The following is a 27,764-nucleotide window of genomic DNA, read 5'->3' on the forward strand; positions in this document are numbered from 1 at the left end:
TAGTAAACAGCCATCAGTGTGCTAATGATCCATTGTTAGGCTGATGGTCCTTCTTGAGCATGTGATCAGCTGGTTTTGGTTGTCAGCAGCAAACTGGTTGATCCACTCTGAGAAGGTGCTATATAAGAGACTGAGCTGAATACAGCTCCTCAGACTGAGGAAGTCTCTTGGATGAGAGACGAAACCTTTCTACATTTTTTTGTTGATTTGCTTTGTTTTGTTTTTTTGAATGTCCAGAGGACCAGATTTAACTTTTTTAGATTTTTCTACCTGGGTTATTGAGCATGCATCAGGATATTCTGTTTGATACTCCCTGGAGCTTTTATAAAAATGTGTGAGCCATCATAAACTTCCACACGTTGTGCCAATCCTTGTTGCTGCATCTAATATCTGGAATAGACATTTTCAGCAAAGATGCACAACACAGCTGAAATGCCAACTTGAAACAGATGAGCAACTCTCCTCTATGCAGCATTTGTACTGACTATTAATAATGCATAAGCAACCCTTTACTCCTTCCTGGTAGAAAACAGTTTGTTGTGGAAAGTATCAGTTTCTAGTGAGTGACTGAAGAAGATGGCGACCAGCATTGTGCACAGCAATGCCTGAAAGATAAAAAGGATATATTCTGTATTAAATTATACATTTATTAAGGGTATGTTTACACATTAATATCAAACTTTTAGAATTTACCTTCATATTTTCTCAAGATTTAAATGAACCAAAAGGAAAGCACACAAAATTGATGAAGTTACTTACTCGTCTTCTTCTTCTTCTCTTGTCTTGTTCAGCACAAATAACAGATATGTCACAAGATGCATTCTCCTACCCTCTTTCTTCTTCTTCCAACAAGTTGTAGCATATTTTCTAAACTTTCACGTCTTATTTTGTGAATGTCCACTGTCATTAAAGTCATGACAAACAGCAAACACCTAGTGCTAACTAGTGTCCTACTTTGTTGTGACTAAAAGATGATTGTTGCACACAAAACTGATGTAGCCATGGCAACATCCATGGAAGAGACATTTTTATTCTTGACGGATGTTTTACTCATCTGTTTTTCTTTTCTTTCTTGTTTCACAGCAGATTAGCTCTTATGTTTTCACCCAAATAAAACAACTAACTCCTGCTGGGGGCAACAAAATAAAATAAAAAAAGAATAAAGGTATTTTCCTCAACTATGTAGATGTCAGGATTTGCTATTTTGTTTACTTACACAAACTATGATCAGTCTTAATGTTGACCAAGCACATGACTCAAGTTTATAGGTTTTTAACTAATTTAGCAGAGTGCTTTGTTTACAGTGGTGTTTACCCACACTTCAATGTTATCAATCAGTATAATGTATAAGGAAAATTACTGCTTTAAGCTATTTCAAATTGCACCATTTGAAATAACAGGATAATATATTTTTACGTTAATTTTATGTTTCCAACGCATAACTAAAGCTTTCAAAGAGCTGTTTGAACATTTTGGATTGGGAAAAGTCACACCTAATACAACTGAGGCAATTCAGGAATCTCTGAATTAAAAAAACAAACAACAGCAGCTGTGACTGAGTGGTTAGAGCAGTCGTCCTCCAATGCAAGGGTTGAGGGTTCGATTCCACCAGCAGTCACATGCCGAAGTGTCCCTGGGCAAGACTCTGAACCCCTCATTGCCTCCAGTGTTTGTCCCATCAATGTATGAATGTGATCTAAAGCACAAATTAGTTTCTACAGATTCAGATTAGCTTTTTATAGATCTAGTAGAGTGCTGTATGAATGGGTAAATGAGGACACAGATTGTGTTGTAAAGCGCTTTGAATATCTTGATAAGATAGAAAAGCACTATATAAGTGCAGTCCATTTACAAATAAATAAATGGAAAGTGAGTGGAGTTGTCTAAAAACTAGCTGTGGTCACTTTTAGTTGTTATTTTTCTCTCACAGTCTGTTTTGTCCAGTTTTAAGAAACCAAACTGGCTATCAGAAGTGCTCAAAAGGGCCAGGTTGTGAAATTTACTCTGCTTGTGCACAAAAAAAACACAACATAATTTAATATCTCTGTATAGCTGATGAAGAAATGCTGCAGCACCACCAGGAACCCAGTACAGAGGGGTTGAGCAGGCGTGTTCAGAACAAAAATCAGTCTGTTTTACACCATTCCTGCACATTTCAGCTGCTATCAGTTGTCTGCACCTGTCAGCTAAACATTATTCAATAAAATTGCTCTAAATGTGCATAAAACACAACACTATAAGTTTCTAGTTTACATATTCTGTGAATTGATGCACTACACCTTCAGTTTTGTGAAAATCGTGCTGAATTTCCTGCCATGTTGTTTCTTGGTGTATGACACAAGCCTGTGTCAACTGCAGCAGAAAAACAGGACCAGACAACTCTGCTGAGCTTTTAGCCAGTAATTTATCAGTCTATTATAGATCCTACAGAAGAAACAAGCTCAGAGCATTGATCGACCTTTGCCCATGTCTGACTCCTTGGGGTGTTAGCAGCCTTAATGCTACAGGTACACTCAGGGTGTTTGTGAGTGAAGGTCATGTGTTTGGTGATGCTTTAACCACTGACATTTGCAGAGAATGTGACTGATAGCTTATTTTTGTTCAGTAATACTGTAATATTCTCATTGTTGCTTGCACAAACCCAATACTGAGATCCAACAAAGTTAAGTCAGGTCCTCTGGTCGGTTTCTTTTTGTTGAAACGTTTTATCTTCCATCCAAAAGACTTCATCAGTTCGAGGAGCCACAAAATACTCAGTCCCATTAGTAGCACACTCACATAGTGGGCCGGCCAACCAGTTTGATGGTGATAAGATAGTATCTCGAGTACGCCCTCTCCCCCGTCAATTCTTCGGAGGCAGCCTTAGCCAAAGTGGTTCAAAACATCAAAGTTCATGCTCAATAATCCAAGTAGAAAATTCAACAAAGTTAAGTCAGGTCCTCTGGACAGTTTCTTTTTTGCCTGACTTAACTTTGTTGGATTTTTTTAAATCTGGATTATTGAGCATGAACTTTGATGTCCTAGACTAAGATGTTTTCCAGTTCTCACCACCCTTGGTCTGTTTTGTCAACTAGTAGTGTTGTTAACTTGTAGCGCATTTCTTCCATGTTTGAACAGGCAATGCGTACATTCTGCGATTTTGACCATCGAAGTGTGGAAATAATTCAGAAAACAGTTTTATAAAACAGTTTTTTATAGAACAGTCAAGTGGTCAAATGTATTTTCTCTTATCATTGTTTGTATTTTACTTGTCATGATGACAGGTGCAGCACTGCCTCACCTGAATGCATGTCACTGATTGTGAAGTGTTTAACCTTCATGCAATTTTAAAGCTCAGTGAATAACATCCATTCCATGGCTCCTGAAGAAGGAGACTGATGTTGGAGACCAGGCACAGTGGGAGACTGCACAATGAGAGCATTAGAAATAGAAGTGGAGAAAATTAGAGAGAGGTATTGAGTTGTGGAGAGGACAACACAGAAATAATGTGAGCAAAGATGACCTGGCCTCCATTGATAAGTGGATACAGATGAAGTGGCCAATTTCTTTTAATAATGTCTGTACTTACATTTAAATTTTAATTTATGTTTTGTGCTTTATGTTCTTTTGTTTTTGAACAGCTAGGAAAACGTGTGCTCCTGCAGAGTTTGCCTGCTTAAATGGACAGTGTGTCCCTGGACGATGGCGGTGCGATGGGGAACCGGAGTGTCCTGATGGCTCTGATGAAGCAGAGGAAACATGCAGTAAGTAGCTCTTCAGCTATTCCTTCTAAGGACATATTGATTCCAGCTTAAGTCTGGTTTCCAAAGATGTGGCTGCTTAATCAGTCACTTCAAATTAATTCATATTACAGCATGCAGGTCATCTGAGTCTCTGGTTTATTGCCAAAAACTTTTTGTAAACCATCTTAGCTGGCATTATTTGTGGCTTTTGGCTCCACAGACATCAGTGGTGGTTACTTAATTAATTTTTCACTTTGAACTTTGCAGTTTTGGTCACTTTGAACCCAGACTTGTGTGAATAATTCATTCAACCTTTATTTAAACAGATAAGTCACATTGAGCCTCGAAGACTCATTTACAAGTGAGACCTGTTTGGACAGACAATAAAAAGTGGTGAAAAATGGCACATAGTGTTTGGAGACAACGAAAATTCCTAACACATTTTTAACCTCTGTTTGAAGGTCAACAGTGTGATAATGAAAAAAAACAAGGGTGGTGAGCAGCCAGAGACAACACACAGAGGCACTGCAGAGTTCAGATAAAATCACTCAGTTCAAATAGTTCCCTCTGGAGAGATCCGTGCACACTCGGGGGAGTGCCGAGGATGACCAGAGTCCTGAAATGATGACAGAATGTTTATTCAGCTGGGCTACTCTGAAAAGTCCATGACATTCCTCAGTAGGAGAGGAAGGAGGGGTAGAGCATCAGGTTTACAAAACTTTCCAGGCGGGTTGAGATAAGATGACCTGTCAAGGCCAGTCAGGCCTTGACAGGTCATCTTCAGATAAAAACGATTGTTTTGGGGACAGACAGGACTTTAATGACATCTACCTTGAGTCTGTGTCAGTCCACTCAGTTCTGAAACGTCCAAATTAAATGACCTTACCAATGGAACATGCATGAAAATAATCCCCGAGATCGGATCCATTCTGTCAAAAGTCTGGGTGCTCGAGGCACAAACCAAGTCATCACATAAGGCAGGCAGCCTGACCAGGTCCAGATTTGTTGCCGACGACTTCCTTGTTTGTTGATAGACCAGGAACCAGCTGAATCCAAAAAGCAGGAACCAGTTATCATAAATCCAATCATAAATGTGTCCTTAAAATCCACAGATGACAGTAGAGATAGACACGTCATCAAGTCTTCAAAGTCAATGAGATATCCTGCTGCATGCGTGCCAACAGGGCAAATCGGCTCGCCTAAAACTTGTCTTCTCTTCGAAGAAATGTTATCAATTGTGTTGAGGGACCAACTGACCAAATCCAAGTCCATAGTTATGATTTGGAAGATTTGTAGAAGAGAGGCTCTAAGCAGTTTCACAGGCAGGACAGAGCAAAAGCAAAGAGGAGAGGGAGAGAGAAGATGTCCGCCCTTGACAAGAGCAAGTGTTGAAGTGCATTGTTTCTATTTGTAACAATTACCTAAAAAGTGTGCCGCTTAAGTAACTACAGTTTAACTTTCTGGGGTGCATCATCAGCAATAAAGAGTGTCATTATTACCTCATGCAGCACGGTGGCGCAACTGGTAGAGCTGCTGCCTCTCAGCGAGCAGGTCCCTGGTTCAAACCCCGGTCCAGGGGCCTTTCTGGGTGGAGTTTGCATGTTCTCTCTGTGCATGCGTGGGTTTTCTCCGGGTACTCCGGTTTCCTCCCACAGACCAAAAACATGCATGCTAGGCTGATTGGTAACTCTAAATTGTCCCTAGGTGTGAGTGAGAGAGTGATTGGTTGTTTGTCTCGTTTTTCTCTATGTGGCCCTGTGATGGACTTGCGACCCGTCCAGGGTGTACCCCGCCCCTTGCACAGTGATTGCTGGACATGGGCACCGGCGACCCCCGTGACCCAAAATGGATGACGCGGGTAAAGATAATGGATGGATGGATGGATGGATGGATTATTACCTCATCACATAAAGAACTCCATTGATTTTGCTAACAAAGTTCAACATTTGAACCTAACCCCAGGAGAAACCCTTGTATCGTATGATGTGACTTCTCTTTTCACATGCATACCCATCTCTGAAGCAGTAGAGACCGTCAGAAAACAACTTCTACAAGACAAAGACTTAATCAACAGGACCAAATTCACTCCGGACCAGATCTGCACCCTGTTGGATCTCTGCCTCTCCACCACTTATTTCAAGTTCAATGACAGTTTTTACAGACAGAAGCACGGCTGTGCCATGGGATCTCCAGTGTCACCCATTGTTGCCAATCTCTACATGGAGGAAGTGAAACAGAGAGCCCTAAACTCTTATGAGGGAACAACGCCAAGCCATTGGTTCCGATATGTGGATGACGCCTGGGTCAAAATCCAAGCTAAGGAAATAGAAGCGTTCACCAGACACATTAACTTGGTCGATAACAACATCAAGTTCACCAGAGAGGATGCAAACGACAACAAGCTGCCTTTTTTGGACTGTTTGGTTCAGATGGAAAGAGAGGACAGCCTCAACATTGAAGTGTACAGAAAACCAACCCACACAGACCAGTATCTTCTGTTTGACTCCCACCATCCACTGGAACACAAACTCTCTGTCATCAGAACTTTACAGCATTGGGCCGAACTCGTCCCCCACGAAGACAGAAGGGAATGAAAAGGAACAGAAACACATCCAAGAAGCTCTCCAAACATGTGGATATCCTAACTGGGCTTTTGTCAAGTCAGTGAGGAAATCTGCAAAACACACCAATAAACAGAAAACGGAGAACAACAGATGGAAAAACATTGTCATCCCTTATGTTGCTGGAGTATCAGAGAAATTCAGAAGGATTTTCAACAAACACAACATCCCAGTACATTTCAAACCCAGCAGGACTCTCAGACAGAGGCTGGTCCACCCTAAGGACAGAACACCCATACACAAACAGAGTGGTGTAGTGTATGCGGTCCAGTGCAGCGAGGACTGTCCAGACCTCTACGATGGAGAAACTAAACAGCCTCTTCACAGATGCATGGCTCAACACAGGAGAGCCAGCTCTTCAGGACAAGATTCAGCTGTTCACCTCCAACTCACAGATAAGGGACACTCTTTTGAGGACCAAAATGTGCACATTTTGGACCAATAAGACAGATGGTTTGAGAGGGGAGTGAAAGAAGCAATTTATGTAAAAAGAGAAAAGCCATCTCTTAACAGAGGAGGAGGCCTCAGATTTCCACTTTCAAAAACCTATAATGCAACTTTAAGACTGATTCCCAGCCAGTTTTCACACCTGATGGGAACAGAGGGGTCTCATCTGTGAATTAGAGTAACAAAGACTTTAAGAAGCCCCCTACTGTTAAGGTGTGGAGGTGTGACTTGTCAAATCTACATATGTGTGTATGTCTTATCTCACTCAGCCTTATAACCTGAATCTCTCACTCACTGCTCATTGAATTGAGAAAGCTCCTCGGATGAGGAGCGAAACGTCTTCTGTTACAAATAAAGTCCAGTTGAACGTTTTTTGAGACGTGAGGTTGTTTAACTGCTTACGTACGTTGATCCTTGTCCACTTTCTTGATGCAGTCACTTAGACTGCTGTGTAAAGGTGTATTGTTTCTGAATTCCATGTTTTGTTTTTTTTTTGTTATCTCAACTACGGTTTAGTTGATCAGATTAGTATTGCTAAGAACAGAAAAAGAAGCTGTGTCCACTAATTATGTTGCTATTTTTGTGTTGCATCCAGACGTTTGAGACCAGATTTAATTTGATACTCCTGGAAGCTGTATTCAGGTAGATAATTTTCATGCTGTCTTGGCTCTGGTGGCAGTTCAGCCATCTTGTCTTCCACCACTCGCCCACGCGCTCTATTGCTCAGTGTTGTCAGATGAAAAGTGCAAGAAAGCCCTCGATTATCTCTCTGCCAAGCCATGAGGAGCCAAAGATTTCTGGCTGGCTTACTTTTTAGTCACCGTTAGCCTCATGGCTCCTAAATACCAGCCCTGATTAGGGTTCAGAGTTAAAATCAAACAAGGACTTTAGTAGGTATGTTTACATGGTCATAAGAAATCGGATTAAACAGCCATTCGGAATAAAAATGCATTATGTACAGTAAACGCCCCATTCAGATTATTCTTTGTTGATTCAGCTCGATCTGATAGAATTTGTAATCAGAATGAGATGGGTGGTTTATGCCGATTCATAATCTGAACGGTGTGCATATAAACATTTAATCTGTTCATTGTTTTCCGATTGTGGAAAACTGACCTGACTGTGCATGTGCAACCTATGTTTACCTCACGTATTTCAGCCTGGCTAGATGCTAATATGTCTGGGAAGCAAAACTGGTAGGTGAACGACACAACATTTCTAATAGAAACTTTGAAAGAGCTCAAAATGATCTGTATTACTTGTAGCTCAGTCAGGGAGTGCAGTAGCGTCTCGACCGTCACTAAAACCTGGCGCAGGTTTATTTTGGGCGCTCAGGTTTGTTTACGTTCATCCCAGAAGTAGAACTTCTTCTTCGGTGGGTGTTTTAAGGAGAGTTTACCACTCTGCGCATGTCAGTACTTCTAGTCAGAATAAAAGCCCGCTGCATGTAAACGCTCACTGTGAACGCATTGTGCCCATGTAAATGATACATTCAAATTATTTAATCTGAAAACATTTCAATCCGGTCAAATAATTTTGCGCTGGATGGATGTTAAACTGGATTTACCAACCATCCATCCATTGTCTTTTACCTACTTCTTCCATTTTGGTTCACGGGGGTCGCTGGTGCCCATGTCCAGCAATCACTGTGCGAGGGGTGGGGTGCACCCTGGACAGGTCTCCAGTCCATCACAGGGACACATAGAGACAAACAACCATTCACTCTCTCACTCACACCTAAGGACAATTTAGAGTTACCACTCAGACTAACATGCATGTTTTTGGTCTGTGGGAGGAAACCGGCGTACCCAGAGAAAACTCATGAATGCACGGAGAGAACATGCAAACTCCACCCAGAAAGGCCCCTGGGCCGGGATTTGAACCGGCAACCTTCTCGCTGAGAGGCAGCAGCTCTACCAGTTGCGCCACCATGCTGCCCTGGATTTACCACAGTTTGGCTACTTTTTGCTCTAAGCTAGCTTTGTCATTATTTATTGCTAGCATTTCGTTACCTCTGGCTCTTAGCAACATTTTTCGTGCTATTTTCTAGTGTTTCACTAATTATAACTCTTAGCTAGCATTTACCTACTAATTTAGCTTTTTTTAATTTCTTGATAGCATTTCACTACTTCTGGCTCTTGGTTTGCATTTTTCTGATTTTTTGCTAGCATTTCGATACTTATGTTTCCAAGCTAGCGTTATGTTGCATTTTTACTAACGTTTGGCTTGTTTTGACTCTAACCTAGTTTTTCCTGCTGTTTTTTAGCCATTTGCTTCTTCTAGCTCTTATTTATTGTTTTCCTGTTTTGCTAGAATTTCTCTACTTCTGCCTTTAAGCTAGATTTTTCTAGCTTTTTTGTTAGCATTTTGCTATTTATGGATTCCAGCTAGCCTTTTCTTTAATTCTGTATAGCATTTCATTACTTCTGGTTCTAAACTAGCTTTTTTCCTTCTATTTGCTAATATGTCCCAAATTCTAGCTCTATAGCATTATCATTATCTTTTAATATCTTTATTTTCTATTCGTGCCTTTATTCAGACTATGCTTAGCCTCTTTTTAGCAAATTACTGCTTTTCTGTACATTTTAGCTTTTATAACCTATTTTCAACCCTTTACAGCATTTTTATGTATTGTTTGCTTTTTGCGCTTCTTGCAGCTTCATCTTTTAAAGCAGCTTTTAGTAAAATCATTCAGCAATCAGTATTCAAACTGCATTTTCAAAGGAAATGCAATTTCTCTAGTAAACTTTTATTTAAAAAAAATATACTTTTTTTTGTCTTACCACCGACTGAACATATTCTATCAGTTATTATTATTATTCAATATCAGTCAGCAGGTTAGCTTGTGCCACAGTTTGAGAAACAGGGTAATCATTATAAGAAAGAAGTCTGTTTATATTTAGAGCTGTCGTAAATGTTAAATAAACCATACTTGCATCTTTCAGCTAGAATGACAATTTAATGCTTTATTTTTACAAATTACCTTTACTGTTTTCTGCACATCCATAACACAAAATTCAATTATTAACAGCTTGGGCAGCTTGATGCTGCTGATGACATGTAAATGTCCTGCTTTAGTTCTACCCAGCATTAACAGAGATCACATATTCAAACTAATCAAGTTTTTTTACAACAGCTTTCTAGTTTCTCTAACGTAATGGGAAATAAATCAGGAAAGTGCTAAAATGAATCTTTTCAGAATGCCAGTATTTTAATTCAAGTTGTTTTACAAGTTGTTTTTTAGCTGTGCATATTTGGGTCAGTTTTGTGAATGTTGAAGCAGCTTAAAGCCCCAAATGTCTTTACTAAGACATAAAAAGACTATTGAAGATAGTGTGTTTATGTTTGGAAATCCAGTTAAAGAAGAATGAAAGAGTGATTCATGTCTTGGCTGAAAAATAAATAGACACACCAATATAATGGAAATCCCAGCTGTATTCACGATGTAAAATCCATCCATCCATCCATCCAGCATCTTCCACTTCTTCTGAAGTTGGGTCGCAGAGGCAGCAACTTGAGCAGGGAGGCCCATACATCTCAATGTCTCAATGAGGAAACTCATTTCAACCACCTTTATCCTCGATCTCATTGTTTTTGTCTACCCAGAGCTCATGACCATAGGTGAGGGTAGGAACGTAGACTGAACGGTAAACGGAGAGCTTTGCCTTACAGCTCAGCTCCCTCTTCACCACAAGGGACCGGTACAGAGTCCGCAATACTTCAGATGCTGCACTAATCTTGCTGTCAATCTCATGCTCCATTCTTCCCTCACTCATGAACAAAACCCTGAGATACTTGAACTCCTCCACTTGAGGCAGAACCTCACCCTCAACCTGAAGAGAGCAAGCCACCCTTTTCCGACTGAGGACCATGGCCTCAGATTTGGAGGTGCTGATTCTCTGCTGATGTAAAATACAAACTTCTGAATTTCAAAAGTGAAAAAGTATAGTATTATTTTGTTTCGTTTTTTGTGCAAATCAGTTTTTAATGGCCCAGTTTGTCAGAAATATAAGGAAGCATTGTTACTCCATGGAGTCGAGACAAATTCATAGTGCATAAGTAGTCTCAACACGGCTGCCTGTAGCCGTCCTGCCATGTTCAGATGAGAAGAGTAGGATTGTGACTCCCCACAGTTGTGCAGTGGTTAGAGCTGTCATTACTGTCACAATCATTGGTCACATAGCACAGCAACAAATGAAGTAGATAGTGGATTGATGATGAAATGTTGCTTATTCTTTTTTTTTTTTTACTTTAGTGCACCTTCTGTCTAACTTAGGATTAGTAGCACAAGTAATAGCTGATAATGGGTGGTTGCATGGAAGAAACGTTACCTATAATTTACAAATTTCATTTTATACCCAAGCACACCTTTTCTCTTAGGATACTAATAACTGCTGTGGGCAAGACAGCAAATCATCCTGAAGACTGGAACTCTGTGAGTGGTGAGCAGTTGAAGTGAAAGTGGAGGCATCTTTGCAGTCTGCAGAACACCACAATTGATGGTGTGTTGATGCTGCAGCCTGCTTTCTGCATAATTTGTGCATTGGGGCATCAGAAATATGCCAGGAACACACACATACATAGCTGCCCAAGGCAGGGAAATGAAAATGAATTGAACGTTCAGCTTTTGTGCTGGAGTCCCAAGTTTGATCCCATTTGATGCAAATAGAAATGTAATATTCTTGGCAAATGTTGCAAGAAAACTTTCTGCAGTTAAAAAAAACACACATTTTAATTTTTGATCAAAATGGGTGAAAAGATTTATTTAGAGTTGTATGAAGTATTAGTAGATAATATGTGTTGGAGAGTTAAGGTGTTTTAGAAGATTTCTTGTGTATCATTAAACACGAATTTTTAACATTTGACCGTTTTATTTTCATTGTTTCATCTATTACTCATAGCTAATGGTTAAGAAAAAAGTCCCATTGATAAATATTCAAGTAACATTTTATCAGTAAAGTAAAAACAATCACATAGTACAAAAAGTATTAAAGCTTCCGTGTTAACATGAGCAAATTAGCTTACAAACATGTTAACAATTGCAAATTGTAACTACTGGTATACGTCCTGGATCTTTATCTTGGATAATATATTGTTACAAACTGCTAAACACTAACTTTGATACTGCATCACTACACTGACAACTCACAGTTTAATTATGTCATGTTACAACTTCACATTCATCAGGCACATCTGACCTAAGGTGTCACTTTATTACAGTCACTAAAACCTGAACATAAATAGCAATCCAATACTAAACAGAAACACCAACAAGGACAAAGCCTTCTGAATACATAACCTGAAAAAGTCCATACATTTCTGTCCCAAGACTACTCAGCAGCCCCCACTGCACACTCAACTTCTTGTGTTCAAATACAGCATTTAGTTTTAAGACTGTATTTCAAATTAAATTTAACAGTAAGCCACGTAACAATGTTTCTGTAATATTTCATTATATAATAAAACCAAACTTGAACTGCAATACGTTTTTGCAATTAAAGTTTTTTTAATTGATTTTCAGAACATGTGATATATATATATATATATATATATATATATATATTTTTTTTTTTACAAAACAACGCAAAATAACCAACATTAAAAATAAAATAAAAATAAAGAACATAAAGCTGGTGCACCCCCTCCCTCTATTTCCCACCCCCAGAGTAACAGTAAATTACAGGTGCAGTGATAATATTTTTTAAAAAAATAAAGCGTTTCTGCAATTACCCTAGTTGGGACGATTCAAGAATCCAGAAAATCGAAAAACAAACAAACAAAAAAATAAATAAGACAAAGCAGTATCATTTTAGCTCATACAAAAGTCTTACGTCACACTTTTCAGTGAGTCCCGAAAACTGTCCCAGTCTGTGTCTCTGCTCCCTTTCAAGTTACTGAGCATGACCTCATAAGAGGCTGCGATGATTTAATCCAATCATTGAACTCTGGACTCTTTGTGGTCTTCCAGTGTTTTAAGATGATCCTGGATGCTGTCACAAGACCGACCGTAACAACTGAAAGGACTCCCTTTGAGATATCCAGCATTTGAGATCCATCTCCCAATAAACACAGCTCTGGAGTCTGTGGGACTTCAGAGCCAAACCAGGCACTCAAAACCTTCAAGACTTTAAACTTCATCTGTAATATTGAAAATTGCCATCACAAACCCTGAATAGGATTCTTAGCCTTTATTTTTAGAGCTACTACAATTTCAGATTCAGAATCAGCTTTATTGTCATTGCACCGAAGCACAACAGAATTACATTCAATTAGATTCAAATTCACACTGAAGAGTTTTTTTAAAAACCTTTATTACACTCAGATAGAAGCCTTTTGACTGAAGCCATTAAATATTTAAGACTGTGTTGCTGTATTACATGGCTGGATTTCACAAAAATACCAAGATTTTAAAACACACACACATAAATATATTATGCATTCAACTGACTATCGCATTAGGCTGTAATGGTCTCTGTGATCAGCTTGTCGAGAACAAATATGTTTTGGATTTTTGACCTGGATTATTGAACATGAACTTTGATACTTGGGTAGACTTCTCTAGTCTGTCAGACTTTTTCCCCAGAGAAATACAATGAATGCCTTGTCCACATGGAAATGCTGTCTTTCTAAAACAACATTTTTCCTTGTAAACACAGCACTATTTCTGGAAATGCTTTCATCCACAAATAAACACAGAAAATGTGAGACTGCAACTATGTGAAGATTATCGGGGGAGTGGTGGCGCAGAGGTTAGAAGATGGGCTTGTGATTGGAAAGTCGCAGGTTCAACTCCCGGTATCGTCAACATCAAAATGTGGGTGGAAAATGTGAAACACCCACACCTGCCTCCACCCTCATTCGCCCCACTCTGGGCCCTTGAGCAAGGCCCTTAACCCCCACCATCTGCTCCTAAACAGGTCTCTCTTGAAAATTAGTTCTCGTGGCTCAATGAGACTACCTGTATAAATAAAGGGTAAATGGAAAAAAATAAAAATTCAGTGCAGTCTTCTGGCTTCCTTAGATAGATAACTTTTACTAATGGGCTTTTATATGGATGTTTTTGTTCAATGTCCTGAGACAACTTCTGTTGTGACTTGGTGCTATACAAACTGGATTGAACAGAATTGAAAATTATTCAGATGTAGTATTTAGGTACTTCTTATGACCAGGCCTGTATTTGGTGTATCCCTGCCTTGAAAATACACCAGAATCAGGAACGAAGACTGACACACTTGGCTTTGATTTTACTTTAGATTTTTTTTTATTATTATTTTAGAAGGAAATTCTGAAAGGTTGTGCGCAGTTCGCCTTTCCATTCCTTTTCTCTTTAAACAGGTTTCATTCACGTCTCGCTTTTCACGGAGTCTCTTACTGCTTGGATTCCTTTGTGTCTGTCTTCTATGCTCCTCTCGCTCTGCCACGTTTCATTTGTTTTATTTTCTGTGAAGTTCTGCACTGACCCAGAATTTAGTTACACTGAACTTTATTTCCACTTTCAAACATTCTGCCTCTGCCATTTTCATCTTTTTTTTTTTTTTTTTAATAATTCTTGAATTTCAAGTATCAAGTCTGTCATTTGCTTCCCAGGCATTACTCATCTGCAAGCATCCACTTTGGTTCATGGTTTACATTCTGCGCTTGTCAGAACCTGACAGTTGTGTGTGGAAAGAAAGGAATTAAGTTTCACTGAAAAAGACAAATCACTGAGCAAAGATATCGCATTGTTTCTAGTGAAAGTGCTATGTGTTGCATCACCGTATGTTTATACAATGATGAAATTAGTTCAGTGCATTTTACCAGTCACACATGAGGTATACCCAGGTGGAGCAGTGGGCAGCTATGTAAGCGCCTGGGGAGCAATTAGGGATTAGGTGTCTTGCTCAAGGACACCACCACATGTGGGCATGGTGGGGAGTTGAACCTGTGACTTTCTGATCCCAAGTCAGCTGCCCTACCACTTCATCACAGCCGCCCATATCTAAGATGAAAGTAGAACAGGTGAAGAAAATAACAAACATCTTTACTTGATTTTTTGTTGTTTTTGCTTCTAAGTCTGCATGACCGCTCTGCTCATTTGTTTCTGTCCTGGTGTCTTATTCTCCTCACGTGTGTAACAGCAGGACATTATGCAGCACTTTTTATTAGATAGAGTACATTTAGCATGAAGAAGGCCTTTCTTGACCATGACCTCTGAACCTGAGGTCATCTGTCAGAACCCACTTGAACTGCTATCTTTAAAGTTGTTTTTGACTTTGGATATTTAACCACCTGCAGAATGATAAATGCTTACATTTCTTTTAAGATTTTGAAGAAAAAAAACAATCAACAATTAAAGTTAGTTTTATTTGAATATTACATGTTTTAAACATAAATAATGTTGATTATTGTTTGCAAGTATTAGTATGGAAGTATTTAAATGTTTTACTATTTTTTTTACTGATGCTGGGCATCGAATAACATGTTAAACCTTAATTAATCTAAACATATTTTTAGATGATACACAATTAATCTTAAATATGTGTAAAACTTTATAATGGCTTTAATAGTACTATACTTTTTAATGAAAAATTATTTTTTAATTTTTTTTGCAAAAAAAATAAATGAATAAAGCACATTTCAATTACAGTATTCCCCTAGCAGTCAAAATATTTCTAGTCACATAAACATGAAAAATATATCAAATTAGAAATTAAAGCTATTTGCCAGGGTATTATTTGTTTATTTAGTTTATTTTAGAAAAAAATACTTACAAAGGCCAAATCATATTATCTTTACCCGTTTATTCCATTTTGGGTCACGGGGGTCGCTGGTGCCCATGTCCAGCAATCACTGTGCGAGGGGCGGGGTACACCCTGGACAGGTCGCAAGTCCATCACAGGGCCACATAGAGACAAACGAGACAAACAACCATTCACTCTCTCACTCACACCTAGGGACAATTTAGAGTTACCAATCAGCCTAACATGCATGTTTTTGGTCTGTGGGAGGAAACTGGAGTACCCGGAGAAAACCCACGCATGCATGGAGAGAACATGCAAACTCCACCCAGAAGGCCCCTGGACCGGGGTTTGAACCAGGGACCTGCTCGCTGAGAGGCAGCAGCTCTACCAGTTGCGCCACCGTGCTGCCAACAGATCAACAATTTAAATTTTGTTCATTTGTTTTCTTAACAGTAACAAACAGAAATATTTTTACTCAGGGAGCGTTAACAGTTTATCTTCAGTAATACACTGTAAGTATCAATGTTAGAGAAAGATAAGTGGTCAAGCACAAGAACAGAAAAGAACACAAAAATAATTTACTGTGTTGGATTAAAAAAAAAAAAAGAAGTCCATGTTTGCACTGGATTTACTTCAGAGAATCTCAGTCACAAGAATAAAATATAGTCAGTGATGCAAGCTGAGTAGTTACACAAACACAAGTTGAATATTTTTCTCCATTCCAGACTGTATCTTTCTTACTCCTCTGTCTACCACAAGCCAGGTGGAGACACATGAAGTCATTTACATTTTTAGATGATAAAGAAACACTTTTCTTCTGTCCAACATGACCAGCAAGAGAAAACAACCTTTCACAGGGTCATCATCATCATTGGCGGTCACTCGGAGTGAAGTACGACTGTCCTTGGTCTTGGTCCTTGAGGGTCTTCAGGTGGGTGAAAAGGCTGACCCTGGAACCACTTATTTTTGTTCAATATGGACATGGGTGAATGGTGACGACTCAAGGTTAGGTCTTCATGGTTGTGGCTCTCTCCTTCTGGTGTCTGTGCTTGTCTGCTGTGGCACGGGGGAGGTCGCCGTGATACAGTGCCATTTCACAGGGTGGCTGTGGCTGAGTGGTTAGAGCAGTCGTCCTCCAATGCAAGAGTTGGAGGTTCGAATCCACCAGCAGTCACATGCCAAAGTGTCCCTGGGCAAGACACTGAACCCCTCATTGCCTCCGATGTGTGTTCCATTGCTGTATGATCGTGATGTAAAGCTCTGATTATTCTCTTTAGAATGATTTGTTCTAATAGCTTTGTAGAGATCTAGTAGAGTGCTGTATGAATGAGTAAATGAGGACACAGATTGTAGTGTAAAGTGCTTTGAGTATCTTCATCAGATAGAAAGGCGCTATATAAGTACAGTCCATTTACCATTTAAAGATATTGCAGGTGGAGCCAGGTACTTCTGTGCAATAAAGGCCTGCTGTTTGTGCCTACATGTTCGGACCACCACTCTAAGGGATATGCCTCTGTACTGATGGTGGGCTCTGCTTTGTATCAACACACACTATTCTCAAATAAGTCTTCTTCTTGATCAGAATCAGACTCCGGTGAAGGACTCAGTAGAGCATATTTTTCCTTGGTGGCTTTGATACTGCTTCCACGGGTTTCTCTCCTTTCCTTAAGTAAAATCAATTATATATTGGATCTAATGTGGTATCAGTCTATCAGTCTTCATGTATGCAATGTTGGCATTTTGCTTGGATGTTTCCATGTCTGCTTTAAATATAGACTTGAAATTGACCACGTCAGCAGTATCATCAGGAACTTTCGATATTAAGGATTTAAGTGATATGTCAGGCTTGAACTACTTCTGTGCTAAGACAGTTTGGCATTTCATTGCTTACAAATAACTTTATTTTTATCCACTCCATCATGTAGAAAAGTTTTAAAATAAAATTGCTTGTGTAAACATGCAGTACATTTTTCTCCATGTTTCTTTTCTGATGGACTTCTTGTGTATTGCACGGCAGCAGTCCTGCAAAATAAAGACTCTCATTAGTTGAGACGCTTGATGATGCACATTAAAAGCCAGTACTGATCAACACCTTCTGCACCCTTTCTGCAACCCGTGGGTTTGTCTGTGTGTAGGTACGTTCATAGCCAGTGAACAACATACTAAACTTTTTTTTTTTTTTTAATCTGTAACGGCGTCAATGAGAACTAAACAATTTTGTGCACATTACAATTCTTACCATTAAGCATTGGCTGCCTGAATGTGATACACATGCATTAATCTACTCAGCACAACTTTTAACATGTCTACTTTTTATTTTTGTTGGATCATTCATTCATGTATTTAAATGAAATATCACTTTAAGTGATAAAACAATTGTGTGTAGCCTCTGGGACAAACTGAGAGCAGTTTTTTTCAACTGAAGACACCGAACAGTCTTAGAATGCCACATCACCCTCTGAAAACTCCTGGGTATTGTTTGCATCCACGCTGCTGTCTGTGGCGTGTGTTCCAGTCTTTCAGTTGTAAGTATTTGTTCTACCAACTCCATCACATCCCATCTTTGTTTATAACTGGGCAAAATAAAATAATTTTGGCATAGTTTTTGTTAAAGCTAAGCTGTAAAAGTGACAGTGACAGAAGATTAAACCTTTTTCACTGCTTTAAGACTAAAATAAGCCAAATGGTTGGTTGCCTATCTCTTATCAAGCCTTCTCACCAGCTGCATTCCTTCCAACCTTTTTAAGCACTCACCTTCTGCCACCTTGGACGAGTAACTGGCACAGTCCTACAAGGGTCCCCCAAGCTGTAACCTACCTCCTGCATCGAGTATCGGTGTAGGGATTGTGGTCTGTTTTCACCATCTTGTGTTGTGTTTATGTCTTGTATTCTCCTTATCCTTAGTTTCTGTCTTCTATAGGGTTTGTGTTTTTTCTATTAAATGCCTACATCTGGTGTTGTGTCTCTGTTCCTGCACTCCCTGGTTTCCTAGTTTATCATTTCCCCTCATGTGTTTCAGCTGCATGCCTTCACAGGTGTGTTGTCTTGTTAGTCAGTGTATATAGTCTGCATCTCTGTGTTAGTCCTTTGTCCTGGTATTGTATGCTGTCCACTGGTGATGTGCTGTCTGCGCCTTGTGATTTGTGTAAGTTTTGCTCCCCTGACAGCCATTTGCTTTCTTGTTAATAAATACTTTATTTTATATCTCCTGAGTCTGCTACTTTCTGCCTGCATCATTGGGTTTACCTTCACCAGCCGTTTACGACAGTTGGAGGTGCAATAAACCTCTAATGTCCAGAATAGACAGAATGACACATTTCACAGGCTTGCTGCAGTAAGGAAACATCAACCTGGTGATGACATCAATGCAGTTTTGAGTCTGGTTAAGAATTTTAAGCTTATGCAGTTCATAAAATCCTTTCCACCTGCAGCTATACAACTAACCTGATAATCTGGCTGAATTAAAATCCTCCATCCAAATTCCAAAATTAAACTATCAAATGGTTAAACTTTGTCTAAATTCTTGTGTTGATTAAAACCTAAAAAAATTCTATCCAAAATTAATGTTTTAGATAAATAAGAATTCAGGCAGCACGGTGGCGCAGCTGGTACAGCTGCTGCCTCAGCGAGCAGGTCCCTGGTTCAAATCCCGGTCCGGGGGCCTTTCTGAGTGGAGTTTGCATGTTCTCTCCGTGCATACGTGAGTTTTCTCCGGGTACTCTGGTTTCTTCCCACAAATCAAAAACATGCATGTTAGTCCAATTGGTAACTCTGAATTGTCCTTAGGTGTGAGTGAGAGAGTGAATGGTTGTTTGTCTCGTTTGTCTCTATGTGTCCCTGTGATGGACTTGCGACTTATCCTGGGTACACCCCGCCCCACGCACAGCGATTGTTGGACATGGACACTGGCAACCCCATGACTCAAAATGGAAGAAGCAGGTAAAAGATAATGGATAGATAAATGGAGAATTCATCTTTGACTGATTAAATATTGCTTAATCTAAGAATGTTAACCCATTAAGTGTAAGTAATTATTTATTAACAAATTCTTAGTTATTCTACAGATTCTTGTTCTTTATTTGTGTTGTTCAATTTTATTATTGTTGTTCATGATTGTACTTTAGATTTAATTATTTTTGTTATAAATTTTCAAAGATACATTTGGTCTCATTTGGATAAATATTAATTTGTTATGATAAATACAGTAGTTCGCTTTAGGTAATGGATTCCACTTTAGTGACTGAACACTGATTATAAAACAATGAATAAATTAATAAGCCTGTTATTAGTCAGTAAACTGACCTCATGCCCTAATTTCAACTGGAACAATTGAGTTCATTGTAGTGGGGAAAAACTATCACTGATCTTAATGAAGCCATCTTTGTGAAAATAACCCATTCATTGTTAAATGGGGTGGAGGCCTCCATGTTCATCTGTCCCCCTCTTATAATGTTGTTATTGCTAGTATCACTCGGCCCACAGTAAGCGGCCATCAGGGCACTAACAATCCTTCTTTAGACTGATGGTCCTTTTTCATGTGAACAGCTAGTTTTGGATGTCACCAGCAAACTGGTTGATCCACTATGAGAAGGGGCTATTTACAAGACTGAGTTTGTTGCAGCTCCTCAGAGAGCCAAAGTCTTTTGGATCAAAGATGAAACGTTTCAACAAAAAGAATCCATCCACAAGACCTGACTTAACTTTATTAAATTTGTCTACTTAGATTATTGAGCATGCATCTAGGTACTTGCTAAATGCATCTAAAAATCTTGACTGACAGTACAAAACACAAAGTGTTTGTTCTTGTCCCTCATTAAAAAAAATCTATTAACTACAGCTGTCTGACATTTACTTGCTTGTCATTTTCAGCCCAAAATGCATACATGAGGCAAATGTCACTTCTTAGCCAAGAGAAAGTTGTAACACATGATTTTCTGAATCTCAGATGTTTGATTTTTTTGAAACAGAATTGTAGTTGCTCCAGTGCTCAGAGGTTGTTTTTTTTTTCTTCTTTGTGGGGTCATGGCCTGACTGCATCAGCCGTCTTCACTGCTTGCACTCCCCAGGCACAAGCTGTCTACTTGACTTCCTCCTCCTGTTTTTCTTCTGCCACCCCCACTCCTCTGCCCATCCCAGCAGGATTGAATGGTTTTCTTTAATTTACACACTATTCTCCCTTCGAGCCAACTTGATGTGTTTGTGAACAGTTATTTAATTTACTATACTATTTGTATTTGTACATTTTTCAGTCAGTACAGGAATCCCAAATATGTGCATAATTGTTTCTTATTTGCCAAACCAACATTAGCTTGTTATTGTGGTTCACATCTGATTCAAAAGTCTGGGTTTAGATTTCTGTTTCCAAGCCTCTAACTCTGGACTAATGACTACCCTGATTCTTCGATATCTTGATTAGTTCCCCTTTACATTGAATGAATACCTTGCTTAAATGTAAAAATCAGCCAGAAACCCACCTGGAGCAGAAGGACTCCTATACTCTTTGTGAACTTCACATCTGCTGTCAATACTATGGTTCACCAAACCCTGATAGAAAAACTACTCACACTAGAACTAAGCCCCTCCATTTGCAACTGGGTCCTAGACTTCTTAACAAACAGACCATCGTCCGTGAGGATCCACAACTTCTCTTCCTCCACAATAACCCTCAGCACTGGCTCCCCTCAGGGATGTGTGCTGAGCTCTCTTCTGTTCACTCGGCTCACATATGACTGTGCAGCTACCCATCCAGGCTGTCATATTGGAAAGTTTGCAGATGATACAGTGGTGGTGGGATGTATCACAAACAACAATGAGTCCAGCTACAGGCAGGAGGTGGAACACCTGGAGAGCTGGTGCAGGAAGAACAACCTTCACATCAGTGTGAAGAAGATAAAGGAGATGGTCGTGGACTTCAGAAGGAACAAACACGCTTACCCATCCCTGAACATAGGAGCATCTGTGGTGGAAGTGGTCTCCAGCTACAAGTACTTTTGTGTGCACCTGAATAACAACCTCAGCTGGGGCAACAACACCACCAGTCTGATCAAGAAAGCCCATCAGAGACTCTACTTCCTCAGCGGCTGAGGCTCTCTAAAATAGTTATTGGATTAAGTGTTTACATAGGTAAACATAGATGTTTAAAACCCATTAAAATACACCTGAATGCAGGAAATGCCAACTAATTTACTCAAAAATGTATGGGGTAGGACCCCCCGCCCCCCCCCCCCCCCCCCCCCACCACCACCAGTGTGTCCACCCCCCACATTACAAATACTTCTGATGCCAATGCTCATAAAGAATTTGAAGCAGGATTGGCCTTGCTGGCCTCATGTCTAGTCTACAGTTGTAATTGCGACAAGTTTATTGAATAAACATATAGCGGATATGACGCTTGAAGCTAAATTCTGGAGCGTTTTCGAAAGTTGCCGTAATCCAGCCATATTCTAAAAGTTTGAGTGCAGTCATCATTCTGAGTGAAGATCTTAATCTTACCCACAGTGGTGGAATAAAGTCCTCTGATATTTCCATACCACCCTTAAATCAGTCAAAAACTGTGTTCCCAAAGGCTGTGTGTAAATGGTTTTTTTTTTAAGGAAATTGTGTTTGTTTTTATAATCAGTTTCATTCTTCTATATTAAAACTGCTGGATGGAACTAACAGAAATGTTACATTTTCCCAGTTTGTCACCATTTAATAAAGTTTACTGATTTTTTTTGTTTGGTTTTTTTTGTTTTTCTCATGTGCTTTTTTCTGAAAATCTTATTTAGACACTAAAGAAAGCAGGCATTTATTTCGCTCTTTATTTATTTTGCATTTCCAGTCAGAAGTTATTACTCATTCATATTCATGAAGCTTGGATAAATCGGTTTTCTTGAACTATCATTTGTATTAGAAATTATTCATATCTTATACTCTACTTGTGCCATAAACAAAAATGAATTGTTAAATATGAGTGAGTGGACCATTACAAATTCATATATGTGACAGCCTTGTGTATCTGTGCAGTATTAGTTTTCTCTTATTGATGATGTAGAGAAATATGGCCCTCTACTTGGAAACTTTAATGAGAATATTTTATGTTTTGTGAACCATATTCTTGTTCAATACATGTCTTACATGATGTTCTATTGATGTAAAAAAAATCATAAATATTCATGACAGCTAGACAAAAGTTGCATTGCTTTTAAAGGTAAAATTTCATCTAATAATCAGTTGTAGCTTATTTCAAACCTTAAATCTGCCTTTACATATAAAAAGGACATGTTTTATGAATAAAATATATCTCGCTGGTTTTGCGGCCACAGAAACTCGATTTATTCTCCTAATTATGAATCTCATTTTGTAAATTGACTCTTTAAATTCCATGAAAGATTTAACTTGTATAATTACTTAAATCATCTGCCCATCAGATTTTTACCAGATTAAAAAAAACAGATTCATCATGAATGCAGCATCCTAACTTTGTGCACAGATGTTTTTGCACATTAAAACAGCTTTAAAGTATTTTGTCTTGTCTGGTTCAATAACTCATACAAATTACAGCTACCATTGCTGGTGACAGAAACATAGATTATATTATGGCTCAGAAATTGTTGTCATTATGCTTTCACACAATGTGTAATTGGTTAACTTTGCTTTGATGAGGTCAGGGTGTAGGGTCCACAAAAAGAAGTTGTTGCTTATTTTAAAACAACATTTCAACACTTTAGTTGTTCAGTTTGGAGAAATGGAGTTGAATTCTAACAGGTCTGATGATCTTTTGATGAAAATACATTTATTTACAAATCATCTGGTTCCATCATATTTGTCTAATTAAATGACAGGTACACAGCACCATCACAGCTTTTGCTCTCAGGCTTTCATCACCTACGAGTACATGCTGAGCTGTTTAAGGTGTTCTCATACTCTGGCCCTGCCAGCTGGAACACACATTAGGGATAGTTAGTTTTACATCTGTGTAGCTTTTGTTTGATATGCTTCTATTAATCCATCCATCCATTATCTTATCTTCCGCTTATTCTGAAGTTGGGTCGGGAGGGGCAGCAGCTTGAGCTGAGTCCCAGACATTTATTTCCACAACCACCTCTTCCAGCTCTTCTGGAAGGACTCCAAGGCGTTCCCAGACCAACCAAGAGACATAGTCTCTCCAGCGTGTCCTGGGTCTTCCCCAGGGCCTCCTTTCAGTTGGACATGCCCGAAGCATCTCCCTAGGGAGGCCCCCAGGGAGCATCTTTACCAGATGCTCAAACCACCTCAACTGGCTCCTCTTGATGTGGAGGAGCAGCGGTTCTACTCCGAGTCTTTCCTGGATGACTGGACTTCTCACCCCATTTCTAAGGGAGAGTCCAGCTACCCTGTGGAGGAAACTCCTTTCAACCGTGAAAGAATGCAATCTCATTCTTTCAGCCACTACCCAGAGCTCATGACCATAGGTGAGGGTGGGTGGGTAGATGGATGGATGGAGTGCAAGAGAGAGTGCAAGAGAGAGAGCGAGAGAGAGAGAGAGAGAGAGAGAGAGAGAGAGAGAGAGAGAGAGAGAGAGGAGAGAGAGAGAGGAGAGAGAGAGAGAGAGAGAGAGCGAGCTACCTAGCTTTATTTGTCCCCGTAAGGAAATTGGTTTGCAGCATTGTCAGCAGGCATCTACATAAAGGACATACATATACAAACATGACATTAATATAGGAACGTAGACCGACCGGTAAACAGAGAGCTTTGCCTTACAGCTTGGCTCCATCTTCACCGCAACGGACCGGCACAGAGTCCGCAATACTGCAGATGGCGCTGCAACAAGCCGTCTGTTAATCTCACGTTCCATTCTTCCCTCATTTATGAACAAACCCCCGAGATACTTGAACTCCTCCACTTGAGGCAGAACCTCACCCTGGACCTGAAGAGAACAATCCAGCTTGTATTAATTTGTATAGTATATTTTATATAGTATATATTTTACATTTTATTGATTGTATTCTTTTATTTTTGTATAACAGATTTTGCATATGTTTTATTACTATCTTGCAAATGAGCCACTTATGTTTCAATGAGACTATCTGTATAAAGAAAGGAAATTAAATTAACTAATAGCTAGTCTGAACATGAGGTGTATGTATGCTATTTTGAAACAATTCAAATCTCCAACATAGTGTGGTTCATGCACACGCTAATTCAAAAATATTTAGTCACTTTTACAATACTGTATATTTGATTAACCTTTTTTTAAGTGCAAAAAGTAGAAGTTACCTTTATTATTTTTGGTGCAGCCTGGGCCTTCAGCGCTAGCCCCATTTAGTGGATATTGGTACATCTTTGTCTAATATTATATAATGAGTTATTATTATATAAAAAAAACTTTTGTCTAATCTTATGAGGCTGTGTTTGATCCTGATGCTTATCATAAACAGCTTCTGCCAGAAAGTGGAGCTCACTTCAAGGGCATTTGGAGCCATTTCCATGATATTTTCTTTGTCACTGTACTCAGATTCAAATTGTAAGAACAGAATATAAAATATTGTAGCCTACCTGCTGGACAGAGCACAAAAGACACCAGGTGTAAATAACATAGCACCACCCAAGCAAGTTTCACAATGTTCTTTTTAAAATAAAATAAAAAAACACAAGTCGTCTACAATGTTTTTATAATCACATTTGAAGCAAATGTCTATCAAACAAACAATTAAAAACATAATAAATAGTCACCATTCATAAGCCAGTCAGCAATGCCCTGCCTCTTCAGTGCTCAGGCAGCCTCCTGTACATCTGATGACTTAAACCGGTTTCAGCAGTAATGAACAAAACCATTGTTAGGCTGGTGGGAAGACATATTTTTCAAAAGGCATACATACATCATTTTGCCAGTATGAGTGGTTGATTTGCATTTTGTATTTAATATTAAATTACTAAGTATAGTTTCCTGAACTTATTTATTGTTAGTGTGACCAGTCTTTGCTTTTTTTAAATATGGGCAGGCGGGGAATCTCCTTGACGCCAACCCCCCAGCCCCTGGTTTTTGGCCTATGTACCTGCAGTAATTTCATAATGTATTTGCTGAATTAATCATGTTGTAAGAAATTGCTGGCAGTGTAGAGGTTTAAAAAAATAGTGTTTGCATGACGCACTATGAAATTTTGTAGATCAAATTATATTTGTCCAAGAAGACCCAATTCTAAAGTGGATTTTGCAATCTTAAAATAACTTTGGTCCAATGAGGAGATATATGGATGCAGTTAGAGAGGACATGGAGGTAGTTGGAGTGAGGACAGAGGATGCAGAGGACAGAGTGAGATGGAGGAGGATGACTCACTGTGGAGACACCTGAAGAGGGAAAAGCCAAGAGAAGAAGATAACTGAAGAAGCTGATATATTTTGAAGTTTTGGCTGGAAGTGACTCAGCTAGTTACTGATGCTGTTGGTGAATGCCAAAAACAAATTTCGAAATAACTGTGCAAAGAGAAATTGATAGTGTGGTTAGGTTTATAAAATGAGCTGCAATGATTTTTTTCCCTGCATTTCAGTAGTTTAACGTAATAGCAGTCCACATTGGTCTTGGCTCTGTTCATAAACCCATTTTCTAATCAACTTTATGAGAATGAAACTTTATTTTACCAAACTAAGGTCATTCAAAGAGCTATCCGCAACAGGAAATGATTTTTACTCAGAACTCCACTTTGAAAATGTCAAAATAATATGTGAAGAAAAATTACAGTTTTTTTTAACTGGTTTGGTAAAACTGGATAAAATATGTCCTGTAACTAGCTGTGTGTGATGTACTGCATCAGAACATTATTAGAGCAACGTGTATTTCACTTAAAACTGTTTAAAATACTTCTAATATTATACATTTGTCGCTGTTGTCCATTGTTTTTCATCACTCTTTGTTGAAATCAGGTCTCTCTTGTAAATGATTCCTCGAGGCTCAATGGGATTTACCTGTCTAAATAAAGGTTGAATGAATTTACACTTAAGACAATTATAACATGATATTGGGGGAGATTTAAAGAAAATGATTTTCATCGTGTGAGCTGAGCCTTTCATTTAATTTAGAAGGTTTTCAGATTTATTTTTAACATGTGTCTTATTAAACACACTGTAATCAGGATCAAATTGATTTCCTGCCAACTAGAACAGGAAAAGGAAGGAGGGGGGAAGTTGTTTTTTTGTTTTGTTTTCCAGCTAAATGTTTGATGTGTTTCAGAATCCTCCTGCAAGTCCCTCTGCAGAAGCAAAGGCAGCTCAGACAGTAAAGTTAATTGGCAAGTGGTGCCGTTTTGGATGAGTTTGAACGGCACCGTGGGGTGATAGAAGTCAGGTCCAGCCATGTCTTGTTAGTTTAGTTGTTGCGTCAATGGGACTACGAATTCACCGCAATCATCTTCTTGTTGTTTTGGTCTCGGTCCACAGGCAAACAGACCTGCCCTCCTGAGAAATTTGACTGTGGAGGATCCACCAACAAGTGTGTCTCGTTGTCATGGAGATGTGATGGGGAGAAAGACTGTGAGAACGGAGCAGACGAGGAGGACTGTGCTTCTGGTGAGGTTTTTAAATAGCCTCTCTGTTTTCATTGAATAAAGTAAAATTATGAACTTGGTAGTCTTTACACAACAAACTGTGCTTCAAGAAGACATTTTAATAGAAATTATGTCAGCAACATAAATGACTATTAGAAGAACTCAACTGGCTGAACATAGCTGGCTCAGTTATCACCTGTTCCGTATGTTATTACATTTTATCCCTCTTAATCTCACTTGTTCGCCTATGAGATTAAAGCTGTCACTGTATAATTTGACAGTCTTGAAGAAGACACCTGTATACCCAAAACAGAGTCTGCTTGATGTGAAGCAATGTCGGCTGTGAAACATCAGACATTTGGAGCTTCCTGCTGATGTTGGAGGATTTTGCTATTAAATTGTCATTGCTCTCGCCCCATGCACCCTTTGAACAAGCAAATACGATGCCACTTCACACAGCCAATCTTGCAACACACACACACACTGTAAGCTCCCCACCCCCCAAGAACCCCTTGGGTACTATCCTTGGCCTACTTCCTGAGAAGCTGTGAAGAATTGGCTTCTTCTTTTCTCACTCCTTCGCCATGCTTGGTGATTGAAAGTGATTGAAGCAATAGTGCTTGAGGTGTTTAGACTGGAAGACAGTAAAAATAGTGCATGGCAGCAAAAGCACAAATGTGAGGAAAACATTATCTCCTTATTATTTGGTATTGCTGGTCTTGTAGGCAAATAATAAAAAAAAAAATAAAGGAG

At 39.1% G+C, this 27,764-nt stretch overlaps 1 protein-coding gene across 1 annotated transcript in view; it reads left to right on the forward strand.

The window, feature by feature from the left end:
• Window positions 1-27,764, forward strand: part of LOC119414933 (low-density lipoprotein receptor-related protein 8) — a 98,615-nt gene that overhangs the window by 20,452 nt on the left and 50,399 nt on the right. Inside the window, exons 3-4 of the mRNA XM_037682051.1 lie at window positions 3,621-3,743; window positions 26,905-27,033. Of these exons, the coding sequence (XP_037537979.1) occupies window positions 3,621-3,743; window positions 26,905-27,033 (252 nt within the window). The remainder of the gene's footprint in view (window positions 1-3,620; window positions 3,744-26,904; window positions 27,034-27,764) is intronic.

The sequence above is a fragment of the Nematolebias whitei genome, chromosome 9 (genome assembly GCF_014905685.2).
Source record: "Nematolebias whitei isolate Nwh7 chromosome 9, NemWhi1, whole genome shotgun sequence".
NCBI classification, from domain to species: Eukaryota; Metazoa; Chordata; class Actinopteri; order Cyprinodontiformes; family Rivulidae; genus Nematolebias; species Nematolebias whitei.